This window comes from Clytia hemisphaerica, unplaced genomic scaffold, assembly GCF_902728285.1.
Source record: "Clytia hemisphaerica strain Z4C2 unplaced genomic scaffold, Clytia hemisphaerica genome assembly, whole genome shotgun sequence".
In the NCBI taxonomy this organism is placed as follows: domain Eukaryota; kingdom Metazoa; phylum Cnidaria; class Hydrozoa; order Leptothecata; family Clytiidae; genus Clytia; species Clytia hemisphaerica.
Window position 1 is genome coordinate 1,270,565 of NW_027103728.1, and position 20,859 is coordinate 1,291,423.

At 33.2% G+C, this 20,859-nt stretch overlaps 1 protein-coding gene across 1 annotated transcript; it reads left to right on the top strand.

Annotated features, from left to right (window-relative positions):
* The first annotated feature begins 12,622 nt into the window (after positions 1–12,622).
* Positions 12,623–14,316, top strand: LOC136804892 (uncharacterized). Its single transcript, XM_067061403.1, has one exon. It carries the CDS (start codon positions 12,623–12,625, stop codon positions 14,264–14,266), a length of 1,644 nt encoding a protein of 547 aa, XP_066917504.1. The 3' UTR covers positions 14,267–14,316.
* Positions 14,317–20,859: the final 6,543 nt, after the last annotated feature.

The window sequence follows — 20,859 nt, forward strand, 5'->3', positions numbered from 1 at the left end:
ACTGTAGTCTTATAATTTTATAGTTCTTAACTCTAAAACACCCCTATCCTGTCTCAGTGACATGGTGGGAATTCTTCTGTCAATGGGGGTTAATAAAGAGACATAAAAAACGGGTTATCAAAATCGAAATATTGGTGGGGATAAAGTCGAACAAAATTTAGTGGGGATATAAAATCTTTAACTTTTATAGTGGGGATGAGCCTCTCAACCACAAAGGACGATTTTCTGTGCCTAATAATTTCCATTGGATAGGGGGTCCTACCCGGTCTGTGAAATTGGGGTGTTGTAAAGCTATAATTGTCTTCTGTTATATTTTTCAAAAGAAAATGAGTCAAAATTAAAATCTCTTTCCCTTGAGAATTGTTGACGTTTTCGGGGTTTTTGTCACCAGAATATGAGAAAACTCTCCAAGATTCACAAATCGAATTACTATAATCATAATCATGTATTATTAAAACAGGATTTAGTTGTTCTTCCGTTTTTTTGTATAACCCGTTAATCATTCGATGTTCTTAAAAAAAATAGTAACAATGTGATCATAATTTACATTTTTATTTAGATACATACATTCTATACATTATGGAGTTAATAGTTATTTTTATGTATAATATTTTTTTATAAAATTTGCTTCTTACAAATTACAAGAAGATCATTAACAAGAAGAATCTTTAATAGTTCCATTATACGTCCGTATCCTTATATGTACGTATGTTTAATCTAATTAAGATTGTAGCGTTTCATTTTCTTTCATTTAAGATTTCAAACGTATTATTTTTTTAATGGAATTTCCAAATCAGTTTTTATTGGTTAAAAAACATATTGAAAAGGGCAGATAAGCGCATTCCTTGGTTAAAAATTGCATATCGCTATCGATAGTACCCGTAATCCTTTTATTGCTTTTTATATTAATCATTGAGAGGGAAATTCTTTCTTCTCATTGGTTAAAAAAGCATATACACTATCGATAGTGGCAAACTTACACATTCATTGGTTGAAAAGGCAAATCGCTATCGATAGTGTTGTTAATCCTTTTATTGCTTTTTTATTGATCATTGTGAGGGAAATTCTTTCTTCTCATTGGTTAAAAAAGCATTGCACTATCGATAGTGGCAAATTTGCTAACGATAGCGTTGCCGCTATTGATAGCGTTTTCCCTCTTTTTTAATTCTGTACTTTGATTGGTTGAGACAGAATTCGAAAATTTAAAAAAAATGGAAAAAAACGTATAATTATAAAATTTTAGTCCCTTTTTATGTTTCATCTTTATTTTATTTAGTATTTTCAACGCTTTCTTCTTGAGGTCAGATCTCTGATCTTTACCATATACACCCTGTTAACATCATTTGGGAGGATATTTTCGAAAATGGCCGAAATCCTATGTAGGTTGAAAACTGAAGAAGAGAGTTTGTGTTTTCTTTGAATATATTTAATTGATTCATATTGAGTCACTTTTATTTTTATTTATTTGTGTTTATTTTTACTTTTTCTCACATTGAGTTGCTTCTATTCTTTTGGTCGATTTAGATCATGATATGCATTTTTTTGCTTTTGAGATACTTCCGAAGAATACACCATACGCGCGTTCCGCATCCTTTGGCAAGATCTGCGTACGCGGGACGTAAATTTGTATATGTTCGAGAAATGCTACCGATTTGGCTCACGAAAAAACACCGAGCAAAGTAGACTTTTCTTTATTTTATAAAATAAAAGTGTTTCTAAAATTATATCGAGTTTGACTATCCAATCAAGTGCGAGATGTTTGTTTTTGTGTCGTTGCTGCTACTTTCACTTTTGCACACTTGCAAAACAAAGATGGCGATTTTTGTCAAGGCAGGATTCTGCTGATTTTTTAAACTGGAAGGCATCTTTTGCTTGTAAAATGACGTTGCTGCTCTTCACACTTATTAGAAATTTTACTCGAGTATCATTCTTGAGGTTTTTTTGCCACTTCCTCTGGGAGAGGAGAGCTGTCCTATCATCCACTTGCTAATGTGACAATAGTGGCTGTTTTTTTTTGTTGTCAACTTTAATTTTCGATAAATGGTTTGACAGATGGTTGTTTACCTTGTGGCATCCATACTGCATGGCACATTTTTGTGACAATTGATTGGAGTAACCATTCCTATTACATCAATTGATCTCATCGAAAACTATTTTTATGGCTTGAGATCAAACCAAATATCTGCAACAGTCAAGTCAGACTTAAAAGCAACATTTGGATTTCGAAATATTTTAACATTTAGACTTTATAATTTTATTGGAAACGTCATGTCATGGTTAAACTTTACATTCAGCCGAACAATGATTTTTTTGTCATGTTGTCAATACACGGTTCAACGTATTTGAGTAAACGCGTAAACGCTTTTACGAAAAAGATCATACATACGTGATCGAATATTGGGTGATTGTGGTCAGTAACATTTGTTGAGGAGGTATGCTGCGAAGAACAGACACATTATTTTTAAATGGACCTTTTATCAGAGTTTCTGACTTTTCTAAAAAAGCGATGCATTGTGGGATTGTTTCGAGTGTATTACAAATAATATCTCTTAGCAACTCCTCAAGGGAATTCTATTTTAATACACATCGCTTTTTTAGAAAAATCAAAAACTCAAATAAGGTCTATTATTCAACACGACATAAGAAAGACTTTGTTGTAGTTTGAGATCAAGCAAACGCAAACATTACCAGATTCCCATCAAGATTCAATATTAATATTATGTAGCTACGTATAATATAATGCAACACAAGAAGGGGGACAAATTGTGAATGTTTTGGTGGTACATGGGCTGATGGGATGTTTTGTGTGTGACATGTGATGCTTAATGACATTAACTTTTACATGTTAAGGCAGCAGTCAGAAAATACACTTCCATTTTATTTTTAATCTTTTTAAGTCAGTAGTAGAAAATTTCAAATTCACTGCTGCTGGTGGTCATTATTCAATTCAAACACTTTAAATAATTTCCAAATGCTCTTTCACAGCATTTTTCTCAAAATTCTTGAACATGTTACTGGCAAAATAAAATGCATGGAGAGGTTTGTGATCGCTGCCTTATAATATTGGAATGTTTCAAGGGGTTTGAAGTCATTGCATGATTTGCTTTTTTGATTGCATGAATGTATGAAAACTAGTAGTGAATTATAAATTAGTGATATTTTTGTAAAAATAGATTTTATTCTTTACCACTTTTAGTTATGACATCCTAAACTATCAAAAAGTCCATAATACAATGTCACATTTACTGTAATATTTTAAAACTACAGAATCAAAACAATGACGAAAAAGACTACATTATTACTAAAACTACACATCAATGTGTTATTGTTTTAATGACTTCATGATTGAAATAGGGACTTTTTCACAGGATACGTTTGTTGAAAAATTCTAGAAGGATCTTTTAAAACTCATCAAATTATTTTCAGTTTAAAAGCTCTGTATGAAATACTGTGTTACCCTTTTAAATACCACTGTAATCCCCCTATGTTATTAAGTCTATACGATGTTACTCTTTACAGTTTTAGTTTTTTTATTTTTGTTATTTTACCTTGTGAACAGTTGTCTTGAGCAGATATCTTTATACTTTTCCAGGAAGATTTTTTGAAACTACTACTACAAAAGTATTACAAAATCGAGTACAAATGACTTTTTTATCTGTTTTTTAATTTTTCCAACATCCTCTTCTTTGACATTATTGTTATGACTCATGACAATAAATTCTTGGTAAAATGTAAAGGTCTTATTAGTTTGTTTTTTAAATTCTGTATTGATAATGGAGTCGTCTGGAGTCGTCGATTTCTTATACATTTTGAAATTTCTTCGCTTTGCGAAAACAGAACGCTCGTTCCGCAACCCCTTTTATGTTGATTGTTTATTACATTTTTTGAATAGTTGAAGGTTCAATACTTCTTTGACTATATATATAAAGTTATTGCAGTCTTCGCAGGGTTATTGTTCATCATATTTCAGAATTTTCAAGGTTTCAACTCTCTCAAGATTCACTCGTACACCAGCTTTTGCGGTGAGCGGCCACTGGGTTACAGGGTTCCGACCCGGGTTCTATGCCGATTTTTCAAACTTCCAATTTCTTTTCAACTCTTTCTTTCTTCTTCTCCACTGGAATGGATGGTGGCAGTCCATTCCCAGTGCTTCTTCCGTTTCTTCAATTGTACTATCTGCAATGTTTGTGGCAGAAACGGGTCAAGGGTGTGGCAACTTTGCCCAGTAGATAATGCTTCTCAAAGTTGATTTGTGTTAGCATCTCCGGCTGGTTTTATGTTTATTACTTTTTTTTATATTTTGCGCGCAGTTACTTTTATTTCAAGAAACACCTCTTTATACATCTAAATCTGTAGTGGTGTTTTGCAAACACTGCTAGGCCTACCTACACGATCATATTTCCATCTTATAGGAGGATATTTCCGTTCTTGGTTCGAGCTTTAAGCATTTCCAAAGCTGAATTAAAGAGAAACTTAATCAATGGATTAAAGTAAAAGGCTTTGAATAATACTCATAGTTGGATAACATTGCTGGTTAAAAATCTAAAGAAGTGTTAAATTTTCAAAATGTTTGGTGTTATTGATACATTCCTCTAACACATTCCCGATGCCAAATCCTAACAGAAAGTCTGCTACCAGGCAGAGTGCTGCAACCTCATCGGAAAACTTTGAAATTATTCAGGAAACGTGAAAATCACAAGGTTTCAATTTTTTGGAGGCCTTTCAACTGGTCTATTCTGTATTCTAGCCTAAAATACTTAAAAAACAACGGGTACAAGTACACACCGAAATGCCTATTTTTGGGCATTCTGGCCAACTTGATGCATGTGGTAGCAGGCTGAATGTTTATTTCAGAAAAAATAAATCGATGTGTTTCAATAGAAAATGGTAAAAAAGGTCTTTTATGCCCCCCCCCTAATTCATGGAATGAATAATTTTATCATTTACATACTCAAAGGATGAAAGTCATAGCTTTGACTAGTGTTCTAGGTCCCCCACCAATTTTATGTCACACCTCCTAAGTTCTACGTCACCCCACCTTTCATTGTGTTCCAGGTCCTATTTTAAGATAAGATAAGATAAAGATATTTTCTTTTTTCTCAAGCATCTAAAATGTACAATCCTAGTTTAAACTCCAAGGTGTAAGCAATAAAATTTTAAGCATACAATAAATATAATTTGTAATAATGTCTGGAATCTTTAAAGTAAAGCCTAAAATCTATATCTATATCAATAGCTTCAGTTGTAATATGAATGTTCTGGTCTTCGACCTAAATTATTTAACTGATCTGAAAGAATTGAGAAGGGAGCAGCCATGAAGATAACTATACTGCTAGAAGACTCATGGTGACCTAGGTAGAGAGAATGGATGTTAATGATAAGAGGAAGAGTGAAGAAAGAGAGGGCAGAGGAATAGGAGAAGATAGTGGAAATGGAGACTAAATCTCTAAGTAAACTAAGAAATTGGATAATATGGTATATCAATTGAGGGGTGGGACAGGTCTACTACAAAAGATGTTAGCATGTGGTGTAAGAGTGATGGTGGGGCCGGTGACATAGGAGCAAGACCTGAAACAAAAGAGAGGAATAACATTTTATGCAAGTGAGTCTAGGAGGTAGCCTTTAAGGTGTTTTTTTATATGTAAATTTAGTTACCTGTAGAGGATCTACTGTGAGTTCGTTGACAGTATCATTCCTATTTCTAGTGATGGTATTTATTAAATTGTTAGAACCATATGTTATAGTGCTAGTTTGAGAATGAGCTAGTCGGTGTCTTTGCGTACCAAATTGATGATTATTACCAAGTAATTGTAAGAATTCACGAAAATAAACTGGCGTATTGTTTTTTATTTGATCATGAGCAAAGAGACAGTTTTGAAGAATTATCTGCTTATCAATAGGGAGGATTTTGCTCTTTAGATATATTGGGAGTGATTGGTCCAGGATGGTCTATAGATGAAAATTTTAAGGGGAGACAAGTGTCAAATGTCACCTGTCACTCCCTGTCAGCATTTGTTGACAAACAAATATGTCACTCCAAAACATGTCATATTATATACCACTGGAAAGATAATTGAAAACTGAACAACTTTTTTGCTAACACTAAATTCCGAAAATGTACTCAAAAAGAGTAAAATCAAAATAAAGTTGAAGAAATGACGCCATCGTTTGAAGTAAAATTTTGTCAAAACCGAAAGTGTTTTAAACTCCTACATATTATATATCGTTAGAAAGATAATTAAAATCTGAACAATTTTCTTGCTTACAAAAATTACTGAAAATATACTCAATAAGAGTAAAAATAAAGATAAGTTAAAAGATTTACGTCATCGTTCTTGGTATAATTTGTTAAATTAACTGGAGTTTTTAGTTTTTAGTTTTTGTTTAAAAGTCTTACTGACAAAGACTTCCCTATTAGGCTGGTGCGAAGTGTATAATCTAAAGTTTGCACTACTTTTGCTACCACAATTTCATGGGAATTAGTCAAATTACGCTGACATGTCTTCAATTTTTTTTAAAAGAATTTGTTTTGAATGAGGTGCTCCATTCACCTAAGAATTTCTTTCACATCCACGCTTTTTGCAGTTGCGTGTTGACTTGACCAAGACTGGTGAAGAAAATAGGAAAAATATTGTTGTTTTTTTCTTAATGAGAGCGGGGAGTACAGTAAATTGTTTCAGATATTTTTTCTCTTTTTGACTCAAAAATTTGCTATTTTGAAGAAGAAAGGAAATTCTGAAAATACGGATAAAAACTGCCAGAGCCTTAAGAAAGGTTAGTACCCCAATTTGAACAGACAACACCATGATTTGTCAAACCTTAGCCCCTGACCCTGACTGTCCATGATAGAGAAAGTTTCTAAACATAAGCAAATAGTCTTACTCTTCAATCAGAAGTGAATTTACTTTTATGTAAAAAATGTACTCCTTTTTTTACAAACTTCTCTGAAAAACTGCACCAAATTCTCAGTTTTGCAACTGTTTCGACTGAAGCAGCTAGGAGGTCAAGGCTTAAAGTATGGTATTTTTAGCCGACTAGAGTATACTTACCTGCATCATATGCTACTGACAATTTTATATTCTGTGATTCAGACTAACTGCTAGTTTGCAACATCTTCAAGTCTTTTCCTGCAAAATATGCTTTTCTTTCGCTATTTTTCATCAACTTTCTCGAGTTTCAACTCAATATCTAACAAAAATCTCTGAAATCAAGATAAAATTCATAAGTGACGAAATTTCATTGCGCCGATTAATCTTGACTCTCCCTCAACAAATGTTTGTCAATTTTACTATTGGGAGTTCTAAGGCTGACGAAGTCCTGATAGTGCTTTTAGACTTAGTCAGTAATTTAATTACACCCCAATTCTCACAGACATGTTAGGATATTTTTCAGCCAATGGGCTTTAAAAAAAGGGACTGAAACTCGATGGGGATCGATATTTCCTTGCTTTTTATGGCTGGGAGCTGCTGGGAGACGATATTGGGCCAATTTTTCCACTGGGTCTGCGAGAACGGGGTGTAGAATTAGTTGCTATAGTATTGTAGCTACCTGGAGGGTACTAGGTTTGCGAGGTAAAGGGTATGTCTGAGCCAAAGTTGAACTCGTTGAACTCTTTGAGAGACTGATTTCGACGTTTTTGCGACCCTTTAAAGATTATTTTTCCAATATATAGCTCAGATGACCAGATTTTGAGACCCTTTGAGGGACTCAATTTTTGATATTTCGTAAGTTTGGGACCCCTTCAGAGAACCAATTTCTAATTTATCGTTTTTTGTACCCCTTTTAGAGACTTTCGAGAAGGGATCCTTATGGCTCACACATACCCGATATCCATTTCGCCCAAGTAGTAATTTGAGGCGACTTTGCAAAATATCTAATTGTAAATGAAGTTGTAAATGAGGCTTAGTTAAAGCACCTAATCCAAACATTATGTTGGTATTTCAAAAGATACGAGGTAGAAAGCCACCGCGTAGGCTATTCTAATAAGACGAACCCTACTTACTTTCATAACGGAACCGAACATCAACAGCCAAAGTGTAAATGTCAATATACTAATAAAGCCCTGCCAACAAGTTTACGATATTTTCCCCAATACATCATAACTATGCCCTAATTATGCTGATCCAATAATAGCAGGGGTCGATTTTCGGAGGCTTAAATCCTACATTACCATCATTTTAGGATAATAGCCTTTTGTTGTGCCAATGTTGGAAAACTTTCTCTATTGTGACGGTTTCTAGTGAAAAATGATTTTTCTTCTTGGCTTCTTTGTCTTGCAATCAATTTATTCACTTCTAGAAAGTCCAAATACAGGCTTTTTCACATTGAAGTCGGCTAAATAGGGAAATCATTGTCAGTAAGACTATTAAATACTTTTAAATCAACATCTACGAACTCAAGACACCAGCTAATTTAACAAAGTATACCAAGAATGATGACGTCAATTTTTCACTTATTTTTATTTTACTCTTATTGAGTATATTTTTAGTAATTTTTGTGAGAAAGAAAGTTGTTCAGATTTTAATTATCTTTCCAATGGTATATAATATGACATGTTTTTGAGTGACATATTTGTTTGTCAACAAATGCTGAGAGGGAGTGACAGGTGACATTTGACACTTGTCTCCCCTTAAAATTTTCATCTATAGACCATTTTTGACCACTGTGCAAAATTTCACGATTTTGTCACGATTTGCACAATTGTTATCCTAACTGACTCCACTAAATGGGAAGATAGTAATCTAGTAATCTAGAAAAAGTCTGAGTTTTGCAAAGATTCCAACTGAGTTTGACAGTTTTTTACGTAGATTGTTGGTATTTAGATTCCAATCAAGATTTTCATCAATGATGACTCCAAGGTATTTGGTGGATTTTGTTGTTTCCGATTTTTTACCACTGAGCCTAAAATTGAGTTTTTTGGAGATTAACTTGCGTTTAGTTTTGAAAAGAATAATTTCAGTTTTGTTGGCATTCAAGCTGATTTTATTGGCACGTAGCCAGTCAGAAAGGTGTTTTAGATCATGGTTGACTTTAGAATTTAATTTTTTTAAGAATTGTTTGAATAAAGAAGGCAGGTATCATCTGCAAAAAGAAATGTTTTACTGTGCTTTATGTAACGAAAAGATTCTTCTTTGATAGAGCTTTGAATTTTAAACTTTGGTCTTGCAACCTGTAGAAGAGAGAACCGAAGTAATGTTGAACGTCGTAAATATATTAATTTGTAAATTGAAATAAGAGAGAAAGAGGCAACCTTATTTGGAAGGAGTATTTTGACCAGTATTTTTATTTGGAAAATAAATGTCTTGACATTTTTGAGGAATTTGAAGGGTTTTATCGATTCCTCTGTGTATTCCCTTTACTTAACGAATAAGATCCTGGTTGTAACAAGGATCCCTTTAAAAAGGTCAAAAGCGTCAAAAATGGAATAAAACTTCTTCACTCATTTCACCTCCAGTACAACAACTGGTGCATATACTTAATATACCTAATAAAGTCGAAGTGCTTGGTCCCCCTAGAGCCTCGATCAATGGGGTTACGTCAGAGACGCAACCGTAATCCAGTACAACTGTAAAAAGTGTGACCATCGTTTTCCTGTGAAAATATAGGTGCGTCATTAATAAACTCTAGTTTTCGTGTTTTGATCCCATTATCAATTGAATTTGTCATCGATTTCAGTGTAAGCTACTGAAATAACGCTTTCTACTTCCAATAAAAAATAAAATCAATCCAAATTAGAACGTTTGCTAAAAAACTTATTTTTCACAAGAAATGCCAGAATCTACATTTGCTGTAATTAGTTTATCGGTCAAAACTTAATCGTCCTTAATTATTAGTCGGCCCTAATGTTAGTCACCTTGTCAAAATATTTAATCACTAAGGGCAGAATAATAATTAAGACGGACTAAAAATTTCTAAATTTACAAGCAGATGGAAAACAGGAGAAAGCTTAAAATACTGCAAAATAAGGAAAGCTTAATTATAAACTTCTAATTTGGCCCAAATTTTTAGTCTGCCCTAATTTTAGTCACCAAGCCAAAATCAAAAGTCTGGCTAAATATAATTGGCAGTGGAAACAAGAATGCCTGTAACTTTTGATAGTCAAATATAATTATGGGATTTTTTTTTGCTTGTTTTAGAGAATCAAAAGCGCTATATTTGAATGTATTTTTGGTTGAAAAATTCGCGATTTTTAGCGGTTAAATTTGCGATTGTAAAAATTGAGCTTTTTTTCTACTTATGCTATAACTTTCATTTTTACACCAATGCTAGTTCAACCTTAGGTTAAGAAGTTTGTTAAATTTCAAGGCAAACAGAAAAGTCCTTCGGAAGATATGGGACCCGAAATACCCCTTGGTAGCACTTTTCTGTGAAATATCAAATCTCCAAGTTATTACTAAAACGGAAAAGTAATGTCTTATAATTTGCCTCTTTCTTACCTTTTTGATTCCTTCTTTTCGCCATTTCTTGATTTAAAGTGCATTTAGCATTACCCCAGACTGAGAATTGAACTCAGTTAGAACTACCTAGCTAGGGTGATCCTTGTTGTTGTTGTTGTTTGTCGAATTATCTAGAAAATAAGAAAAAGGAGAGAAATCTGGAGAAATACAGTGTTCAAAAGAGGTCACGTGATCAAAAAAGGTCACGTGACCATTCTAAAATTTACTAAGTCTTTTGGCTGAGAGCATGCTTTTTGACACTTTCAAATTCACTTTCACTTTCGTTTTCTGTAAAATTTACTAAGTCTTTTCACTGACAGCTTATTTTCTGACCTTTCCAAACTGAATTTAAATGTCTAATTTCAGTGAGTTTAGAGGATATCTTCCTGTTAAATATAAACAAACAATAAAAAAATGTACAAAAATATACCTTATAGGTGGTTAAAAAGCTATAAAAATATAAAAAACACCAGCAAAGCAGAACAAACGAACCAAAACGAAACCAAACATTTACGACAAAAACCAAACCAGCACAACCACAACCACAACAAAAAACACCACAAACAGCACCAAACAGTACTTTTTACAGGACATTACATCAAGCCCCACCTCCTCTAGGTCACCCAATAATATGGTGACCTGGTCTTGGTCTGATTCTTGCTGCTCTTGATTCATTTTTATTATTTTCTGTAAAAGAAAAAAAGAAACGAACATGAAATATATGGTCAGAAGTAGATTTCTCCAAAATAAGTCACGTGACCATTATGAAAATTACTAAGTCTTTGGGCTGAGAGGCCCTTTTTGGAGGGTGCAGAAAAGAACAGAAAGGTAATTTTTCATTTTTTCATAAACTATGTACAAGATAAAACCTATAAATATGTACGTTTAAAAATTTCATGATAAAATATCCTAATATATGAACAGAAGAATGTAAAACAAAAGAATGTTAAACAAAAGAAGGGAATATGCTTCTTTAAATAAGTCACGTGATCACTTTCACTTTCGTTTTCAAGAGATCAGAAATTTACTAAGTCTTTTCTCTGAGAGCACATTTTTGACAATTTGCAATCAACTTTCACTTTCGATTTGGACTATGCACAAAATAAAAGCTGAAACTATGTACATTTATAAAGTTAAAGATAAAGTACCTTAACTAAATATGTCTACTATCAACATAAGAATGTAAAACATAAGAGTGTAAAACAAAAGAGTGTAAAACAAAAGAGTGTAGAAGATAGAAAATGTCAACGAAAGAGTTGGCTAATTATCAACTTTATTTTCATTTTTTATACAATCTACCTATACTTCATTTAGGATTTGCTTAATTTATTAGAGTATTTTTTCTTCACTGTACGTCTTATTTTATTCAGGATTTCATTAATTTATTTCTAGAGTGTTTTGTATCAAAGAAAAGTTTGAAAATCTCTCATGGATCAAAACACTACCCTCAACATAATCTCAGCAAAAGCTGAAACACCATCACACCCCAATTGCTCGACCGACAATACCAACAAATATGATACAAAACAGACAAAACATTCAAACAAACAACTATACAAAGAAAAAGAAAATGGCAAGATGAAGACAAAGCCTAGAGTCAGATGTGGTACCAAGAGTAAGCACTCTCTGGCGCCCGCGAGCCACCCGTCATCTTTACCAAAGAAGAAATAGTGTTGATCAGACACTATTTCGTACATAAAAAAACAGAGAAAAGGGATTAAGATAAAAGAAATTGTAAACAAAAAAGTTTAAAATTTCTGACCATACAGTGAAGTACAGCAGAAAGAAAGAGAAAAAGTTGAAAGGTTGACCGAGAGCCCGGTTCGTAACCCCGTAACCGAGTGGCCGTACACATTAGAAACGAATTAGGAAATGAGACAAACTTAACAAACTTAGACACAAACTACAAATATGAAATATACTGGACAGGTTCGGTCTATTTTAAGTTGCGTGTCCAAAGTCTCGAAATTTGAGCCGTTTAAAAATATATTTGAAACTTTTACAACATTCCTACCAAAAATCATTACCCAGACGGTGTCAATCAAACATAATTGAATATTACCTAGGAATTGACCGTTCAATAGCGTTCCGTGGCGAAACTAAAAATAGCTCATCTAAGGTTACGTAATGTTTTGAATTTTCTTCGCAAAGCATTGTGGGATCGCAAGTCAGACAAACAAATCAAGATGGCGGGCGAATTCAGTGGATCTCACAGTAGAAAAGGTGCTACAAAACATTGTTGTGCGGGAAATTGTAAACATGACAGTCGATATCCTGAGAATTTGGCTGCTGGAACTTATTTTTTACCTTTCTCAAAGCCAGGAAAACTTAAAGATGGCATGACTCAATGGGAAAGAAACAGACAAAACGAAAGAACTGAGAAAACTAAACGATGGTTACATGCATGTGGGAGAAAGAACTTTGGAATAGAAAATGTGAAGCCCTACACTTATATTTGTTCAGTCCATTTTGTTGGTGGTTCTGGGCCTACTGATCAAAACCCTGACCCATTGTTGGCTACCTTCACCGAAGCCGAAGTAAACAAGAGACTTAAAAAAAGAAAAGCACCAACACTTCGCCAACCAATTTTAAAGCAGTGTAAAACCAAAACTGAGGTTAATCATTTTGAAAGAGACTCTGATGACAATGAAGGACCTGTATCTCCACTGCCGCTGGCTGATCCTGTTGAACCCTTTCAAAAAGATGCATCAACCCAGTATGATCCACCACCGATAACTTTTGAATCCGTTTCCACTCAGACTGTTGACCAGCGTACCTTAATGGTTGACCAGTCATGTCAATCTGAATCAGATAAGTTGGCTATTGCTGCACGTATCGATAACATTATCTTGAAAAATGAAATAAATATTTTGAGATCAACATCTTCTGATGATGAAAATTCAAACCCAATGGATGTAGAATCAATATTAAAATCAGAGACGACAGCCAAATACTTTATTGGTCTCACTCCAAGACACTTTTGGGATATGTGCGAATTCCTCGGTGATGCCAAGCATCATTTGACATATTGGAATAGCAAGAAAGATTCAACTAATGAAAATGCAAGAAGTACCAGGGCCTGTTGTCTTACCCTCCCCCAGCAGCTTTTCATTACTTTATTGAGATTACGTCGTGGTTTTAACATAATGACGATCGCCCATTTTTACAGTGTCAGTGAAAGTACAATACGAACCATATTCACTACTTGGATCATGTTTATTTTTCATCATTTTAAATCCATCGCCCATCAATTTTTTCCAGAGAGACAGGCCTTCCGAAAATTTCTTCCAAAGGTGTTTCGCCCTTTCAAAAACATACGTGCCAGTGTTGATTGCACAGAGTTCAAGTGTCAGACCCCAAGGGACTACAAACAACAGGGTCATATGTATTCCAGCTACAAAAGTCACTGTACCATGAAATGCATGATTGCTGTCAATCCAAATGGAGCTGCATGCTTTGTTTCAGATCTTTTCGAGGGTAGTACCACTGATGTTGATTTGTTTGAACGTTCTGGCATATTGCAACATGTTAATTACAAAGATTCGTTCCTTGTCGATAAAGGTTTCACTGTCCAGCATTTGTTACTATCAAAGCAAGCTACTATTTTTATACCTCCTTTTCTAGGTAAGCGTGAAAAGTTCACAAAGGAGGAAATCATTCTTACAAAAAGAATAGCAAAAGCAAGAATTCACGTTGAACGTTTTAACGAGCCCTTGAAAAAATTCAGACTTATTGACAGGATAATTCCCTTGTCATTAGCTCATATGGCTTCGCAGTTGGTATTTGTTGGGTGCATGCTTGTTAACTTTCAAGAATTTTTATGCAAATAAATGTTTTTTTGTAGAAAAATAAGATGATTTAGTATTTGACTTACATGACTTACATCTTTTTCTAGACTTTTTAGAACCTACCAAATCAAAGTGCCACAAATATGAATTTTCATAGTACATTTCAAAATTTTAATACAAGTTATCTCTTGTAAGGAAAAATAGAATCTCAGAAATAAAACTTATGATCAATTTTTTTTTTCTTTTCAAAATAACATTTATTTTTCACTGTATTAGATGTATTTTAAACTTATGTCATCTTTTTTATTAAAAGAATTTTCCAGATTTTGAAATTATCATGAACGATGTTTTAGCATTTTGAGTTTTATTTATAAGTTTGATCTGAAAGTTTTGAGTCCTTTCCTTTCACCTTCTTTTCCACATTGAAGGACACACAACAAGATGAACATACTTATAAGAAATCTCTCAGAGGAACTTTCTGGTACTTTTCAAGTTTGTTAAAAATATTACAACTTAAAAGGTGTTATGCGCAGATATGTAATTTCTGCGCAGATATGTAATTTCTGCGCATATATGTAATTATTTTGCGCAGATATGTAATTTCTGCGCAAATATGTAATTATTTTGCGCAACTATGTAATTTTGAGCTGCGCAGATATGTAATTAAATTTCTGCGCAGATATGTAAAACACGACCTTTTGGACTTAGTTATTTTTTGAAAAACTGACTCGATTTTAACATTAATGTTTCAAAGTATTTAATCGCATTGTTCTTGGACTATGACAGACATTTGGCGATTGTTGTTTTTCTTATAAGCATCATCTTTATAAGAAACAAGTCAATATCTTTTTATCAAAGTGATATTGGCTTTCGGCGATTGGTTCTATCAAAGCAACTAGGGGACAGTGCTAAATGACTTATAAGCATCAACTTTATAAGAACACAATTCATAACTCTTAAACCAATAGATATTAGCTTTTGGCGTTTGGTTCTCTAATACAAACATAGGATAGTGCTTAAGCTAGAAAGTTTTTTTTCTTATAAGCATTGACTTTATAAGAGAACATAATTCATAACTCTTAAACCATAGATATTAGCTTTTGGCGTTTGGTTCTTTCAAAGCAAATATAGGATTGTGCTTAAGCTAGAAAAATTTATTTTTCTTATAAGCATCAACTTTATAAGAACACAATTCATAACTCTTAAACCAATAGATATTAGCTTTTGGCGTTTGGTTCTTTCAAAGCAAATGTAGGATTGTGCTTAAGCTAGAAAAATGTATTTTTCTTATAAGCATCAAATTTATAAGAACACAACTCGTAACTCTTAAACCAATGATTATTAGCTTTTGGCGTTTGGTTCTTTCAAAGCATATATAGGATTGTGTTTAAGCTAGAAAAAATTATTTTTCTTATAAGCATCAACTTTATAAGAACACAATTCATAACTCTTAAACCAACAGATATTAGCTTTTGGCGTTTGGTTCTTTCAAAGCAAATGTAGGATTGTGCTTAAGCTAGAAAAATGTATTTTTCTTATAAGCATCAACTTTATAAGAACACAATTCATAACTCTTAAACCAATGATTATTAGCTTTCGGCGATTGGTTGTATAAGCAACGAGGGGACTGCGCCAAATCAGGAAATTTTTGTTTTTCTTATAAGCATCAACTTGATAAGAACACAATTCATAATTCTCCAAACAATAGATATTAGCTTTCGGTGATCGGTATTTCAAAGCAAACATAGGATTGTACCTGAAAAAGAAACATTTATTTTTCTTATAAGCATCAACTTTATAAGAACACAATTCATAATTCTCCAAACAATAGATATTAGCTTTCGGCGATTTGTTCTCTCAAAGCAAACATATGATTGTGCCTAAAAAAGAAACATTAATTTTTCTTATAAGCATCAACTTGATAAGAACACAATTCATAACAAACCAATGATTATTAGCTTTCGGTGATCGGTCTTTCAAAGCAAATATAGGATTGTGCCTAAAAGAGAAACATTTATTTTTCTTATAAGCAACATTTTATAAGAACACAATTCATAACTTTTAAACAATATTTGTTAGCTATTGTTTGATAAATCAAATCTCTGAAACTTAGAAAATTCTTATAAACTAATGTTAGATTTAGAAAAATTCTCTATTTCTTTCGATAGAGCCGTTGCAGAATGCTGATTCCACATAGAAAAAAAAAATTTCTCTCATTTTAGATGGCTTAAAGTTGAATATTTTGCCTTGGTTTAATTTATAGGGGGAAAATAAAAAAGGCATGTAATTTTTTTAAATATCTTTAACAATCAGTGTCAAAATATTCCTGAAATATATAACATTCTTCAGAATTTAAGTTCGAGCGAGAATCACACCTTCAATAACCCCACTCTATTTCATTGGATAATTCAATCAAATATAATGACTTTGCTCGTAGAACCATGAAAAGGAAAAGGAAGTTTTTTTATCATAAATTAGTCCATGTTTTGGTAGAGACAACCAATAGAATTTTACTTTATCTCACTGTAATGTAAAGAAGTGCAATCCATATCTACAAAATCAATAAAGTTTACATAGATGCGAGATCTCGAGTCGAGGTTTTATCGAAGATCTCATTATGTTGTACTGAATCTTTTGCTTACCTTGCTAGATGGGTTCGCATCTTTTAAAAGAATTTGGATACTCTTTTTTTTTTAGGTTTCAGCCTAAAGATATTCTTAACATGTTCTCCCTTGTTAATTTTGTAATATCTACCGTATTTTTTCAAATAAACGCCCTGGGCGTCTTTTTAATTTTAAGACTTTCAGGAGGGGTGTTTATTCGAGGGTATATACCATTCTACCAAGAGTTATTTGATTCTCGTAAAGTAGTTGCTTATGGGAAGAATTACTATGCTCATAATATTATACGCCTTTCCTTGTTTACTTTGTAAGAACTAATTACCGAAGGGTAAATGACCGTCTATCAAGAGTTATTGCTTTGATTCTTATAAAGTAGTTGCTTATAAGAAAAATAAATATGCTTATCTTATGCGCCGTTCCTTGTTTCCTTTGTAAGAGCTAATTACCGAAGGGTATATCACCGTCTATCAAGAATTATTGATTTGATTCTTATAAAGTATATGCTTCTAAGAAAAATGATAATGCTCATATTATGCGCCATCCCTTATTTACTTTGTAAGAACTAATTATCGAAGGGTAAATGACCGTCTATCAAGAGTTATTGCTTTGATTCTTATAAAGTAGTTGCTTATAAGAAAAATAAATATGCACAGATAATGCGCCGTTCCCTGTTTACTTTGAAAGAACTAATTACCGAAAGGTATATGACCGTCTATCGAGAGTTATTGCTTTGATTCTTATAAAGTAGTTGCTTATAAGAAAAATGAATATGCACATATTATGCGCCGTTCCTTATTTGCTTTGTAAAAACTAACAAACGAAGGGTATATCACAGTCTATCAAGAGTTATTGATTTGATTCTTATAAAGTATATGCTTATAAGAAAAATAAATATGGTCATATTATGTGCCGTCCCTTGTTTACTTTGTAAGAACTAATTACCGAAAGGTATATGGCCGTCTATCAAGAGTTATTGCTTTGATTCTTATAAAGTAGTTGCTTATAAGAAAAATAAATATACACATATTATGCGCCATCCCTTATTTACTTTGTAAAAACTAACAAACGAAGGGTATATCACAGTCTATCAAGAGTTATTGATTTGATTCTTATAAAGTATATGCTTATAAGAAAAATAGTCATATCCATTTTAGGCGCTATTCCATGTTTGCTTTGAAAGAACCAATCACCGAAAGTTAAAACTTACTGGTTGAATAGTTATAGATCACGATGCTTAAAAGAAAAATAATTATTTTCATTTAAGGCCCTACACTATTCCATTCAAAAGTTATGGATATTTTTCTTATAAAGTTGATGCTTAGAAGATATTACTTCTTGTATAAGGCAATCACTAATTACAACAATGACTTTGTGAAACTTTTATGGGTTCACATGTTCTATCCCAAACTTATTGTCAACATTTTTGTAAAACTCTCAAAAAAGTACCATTGTCTAATGATTTTATCCTTATTGTATAACATGTTGTAAATCGTGAATGTAGGAGTCGTAATATTTATTTTATTTTATTTTGAGTAGCATTGTATTATTATTACTTTTTTTTTAGTTTATTATGACCCAGGCAACGAATGGTCCTGGGAAAGATAATATTCATTTCAAATCTATTTTTGTCCATCAAGATTTAATCAACCCGCAATGAGAAAGGGTCACAGGTTCTTAGTGATTTCGAAACATTTATTTCATCAATCTTTTGATCACGTGCGTTTTTATAAGAATATTCAAGAATTAAGAATAGCACCGTCATGAATATTACCACTTGATTTTTTAATAGATTTTTCGATTTCGGTTTATTGCCTTCCAGGGTATTTTCTAAAGTTCATTAGACCATTGTATAAATGTTCTACATTTTGAGACTGGTCTTTTCCTACGGGGGGCGCTAATTAACTTTTCGAAAATTTCCACCCGCTTATTCCAAAACCTCCGGCTATTAGATACCCGAGAGTACCAGACGGCGACAAGAAAAGTTTTTTCAGTTTCTAGATTTTTAGCTGCTTTGCTGTTTAGAAGCTTAATGTTGGGCTTTTCCAGAAAAAAATTTGAATATGGAGGGAGGGCAGGAGGAAAATATTTTTTGGAAATTTACCCCCCGGACAGCAAGTTTAACCCCTCGGACAACCATTTTAGTTGGGGGTCATCCACATATTACGTACGCAGTGAAGGTGGGAGAGGGGGACTTAGCAAAAGCGTACGTCTATTGTTCAAATGACGTCATTTCTATTGTTCTCTGCGTACAAAGGGGGAGGGGGTATCTAATATCTGGAAATATTTTCGTACGTACTATATGGATGACCCCTTGACCCCCTGGAGGTTCGAAATTACCCTTGAACAGAGTAAAATTACCCCCGGACAAAGCCAATTTTGTAGATTTTCACTCCACCTCCTGGCCACTATATCCTGCTTACCCAGTGTACAAACTTTTTTGGAAGAGACCAATACTTTATACTCTCAGGTGCAAAATAAAGGAGGGGTGCAACAATCTTCAAATTTACTAAACGGGAGTACGAAATTACCAGGGAGGTTGGAAATTATACCTCCAAATACCCCCCTCCCCCCAAAAAAAAAAGAAAGAAAGAAGGGACCTAATATTACAGACTAAAACCTGGCTATTTAGAGCCCCGGGGGAGGGGGATACTAGGGTTGGCGAATGAGGGGTATATGCGGACGGGACCTCCGAAAACCGACCCTTAGAGAGACAGATTTTTGCTGAAAAGGTGACCCTTAGAGAGACAGATTTTTGCTGAAAAGGTGACCCTTAGAGAGACTTTATTACAATTTTTTCTCTGGAAAACAAAAAATTTCCTAATAATCCTGATTTTTCCGACCCTTAGAGAGACTAATTTAAAACTTTCTGATTTTTCCGACCCTTAGAGAGACTCCCCCCCCCCGGGTTTAGAGCAAAATGAGAGACTCTTCTTTTGACAGCTATAAATATTTTCAAAAATGAATAGACACGGGGGCTAATAAGGCCTTGTGTTAGAAAAAAATAAAAAAGTAAACAAGCGGGGGGAGTGGTTTATTAGGCACCTAAGAGTTAGTTTCAAAAGAGAGACAAGGTAAAATTGGTCCTAATTTCAAAACCTCGATCTTTATGGCTAGTAAAAAAATTTCGACTGCTTTTTTATTTAATGGTTTTCGAAACTGTTTTCCAAAGCTTTCAAATGATTGGTCGCAAAAAATGATAGACTAAGAAAAAGCCAATATAATTTTTCTTTTTTTACAAAGGTTCAATATTCTTTCCCAAATAAACTAAAAATAATCCTAAAAAAAGTTAAAAAAAATAGAAGTGTATAGAAAATCATAAAGCCCTAAGAATATTTCCTAAACTTCAATTTTTTACTTGAAAGAAATTCAGAATCAGGTTAAAGTTGTGTTGTGTTTGATCAAGAAAATCCCCAAGAAAAGAAGTAACAAATAAGAACTAGCACAAAGTGCACAAAATATTGATACCTAAGTACACAGCTAAAAAATATCAAGTTATCCTAGCTAGTAATATTTAGAAATATAAAATCTTATGTTTTGTTAAAAATTTAGTATTGAGACTTGAGATACAAATACTTCCTTTGCTTTCAAAAGAGACTAAGGTGAGATCAGGCAAGGGGCTGCTTTAAAACAAATGTTTATCAAAATTTTTTAAATTAGGTGTTTCAGGAAAAGAATTATAAAATTGACCACAATGCCCTCAAGAGAAAAGGTAACAAATAAGAACAAAGGTAGAGTGCCAAAACATTGAAACCTAAAAAGTACATGGTTGTAATAACAAATATGTAATTATAAAAAAATCATTACCCTAGAACAATTGGTAAGAGGTCTTTTGGTATACGCATTAAAAAGTATTCTGGAATATAAACTTTTTCCCAAAACAAACGTGTACTCTCAATAATCCGTTGCTGCAGCTCTGAGTCAGGAAGGATTCTTTCAATACTGTTGGGTCCTTTGTCACTATTTAAAACAAAGTCACAATACCCAGTTCCAGTAACCAGCAATTGGAGCTGAATC

Bases quoted from the DNA above. Each gene is read 5' to 3' on its own strand.
- LOC136804892 (XM_067061403.1), top strand. From the start codon at position 12,623: ATGGCGGGCGAATTCAGTGGATCTCACAGTAGAAAAGGTGCTACAAAA.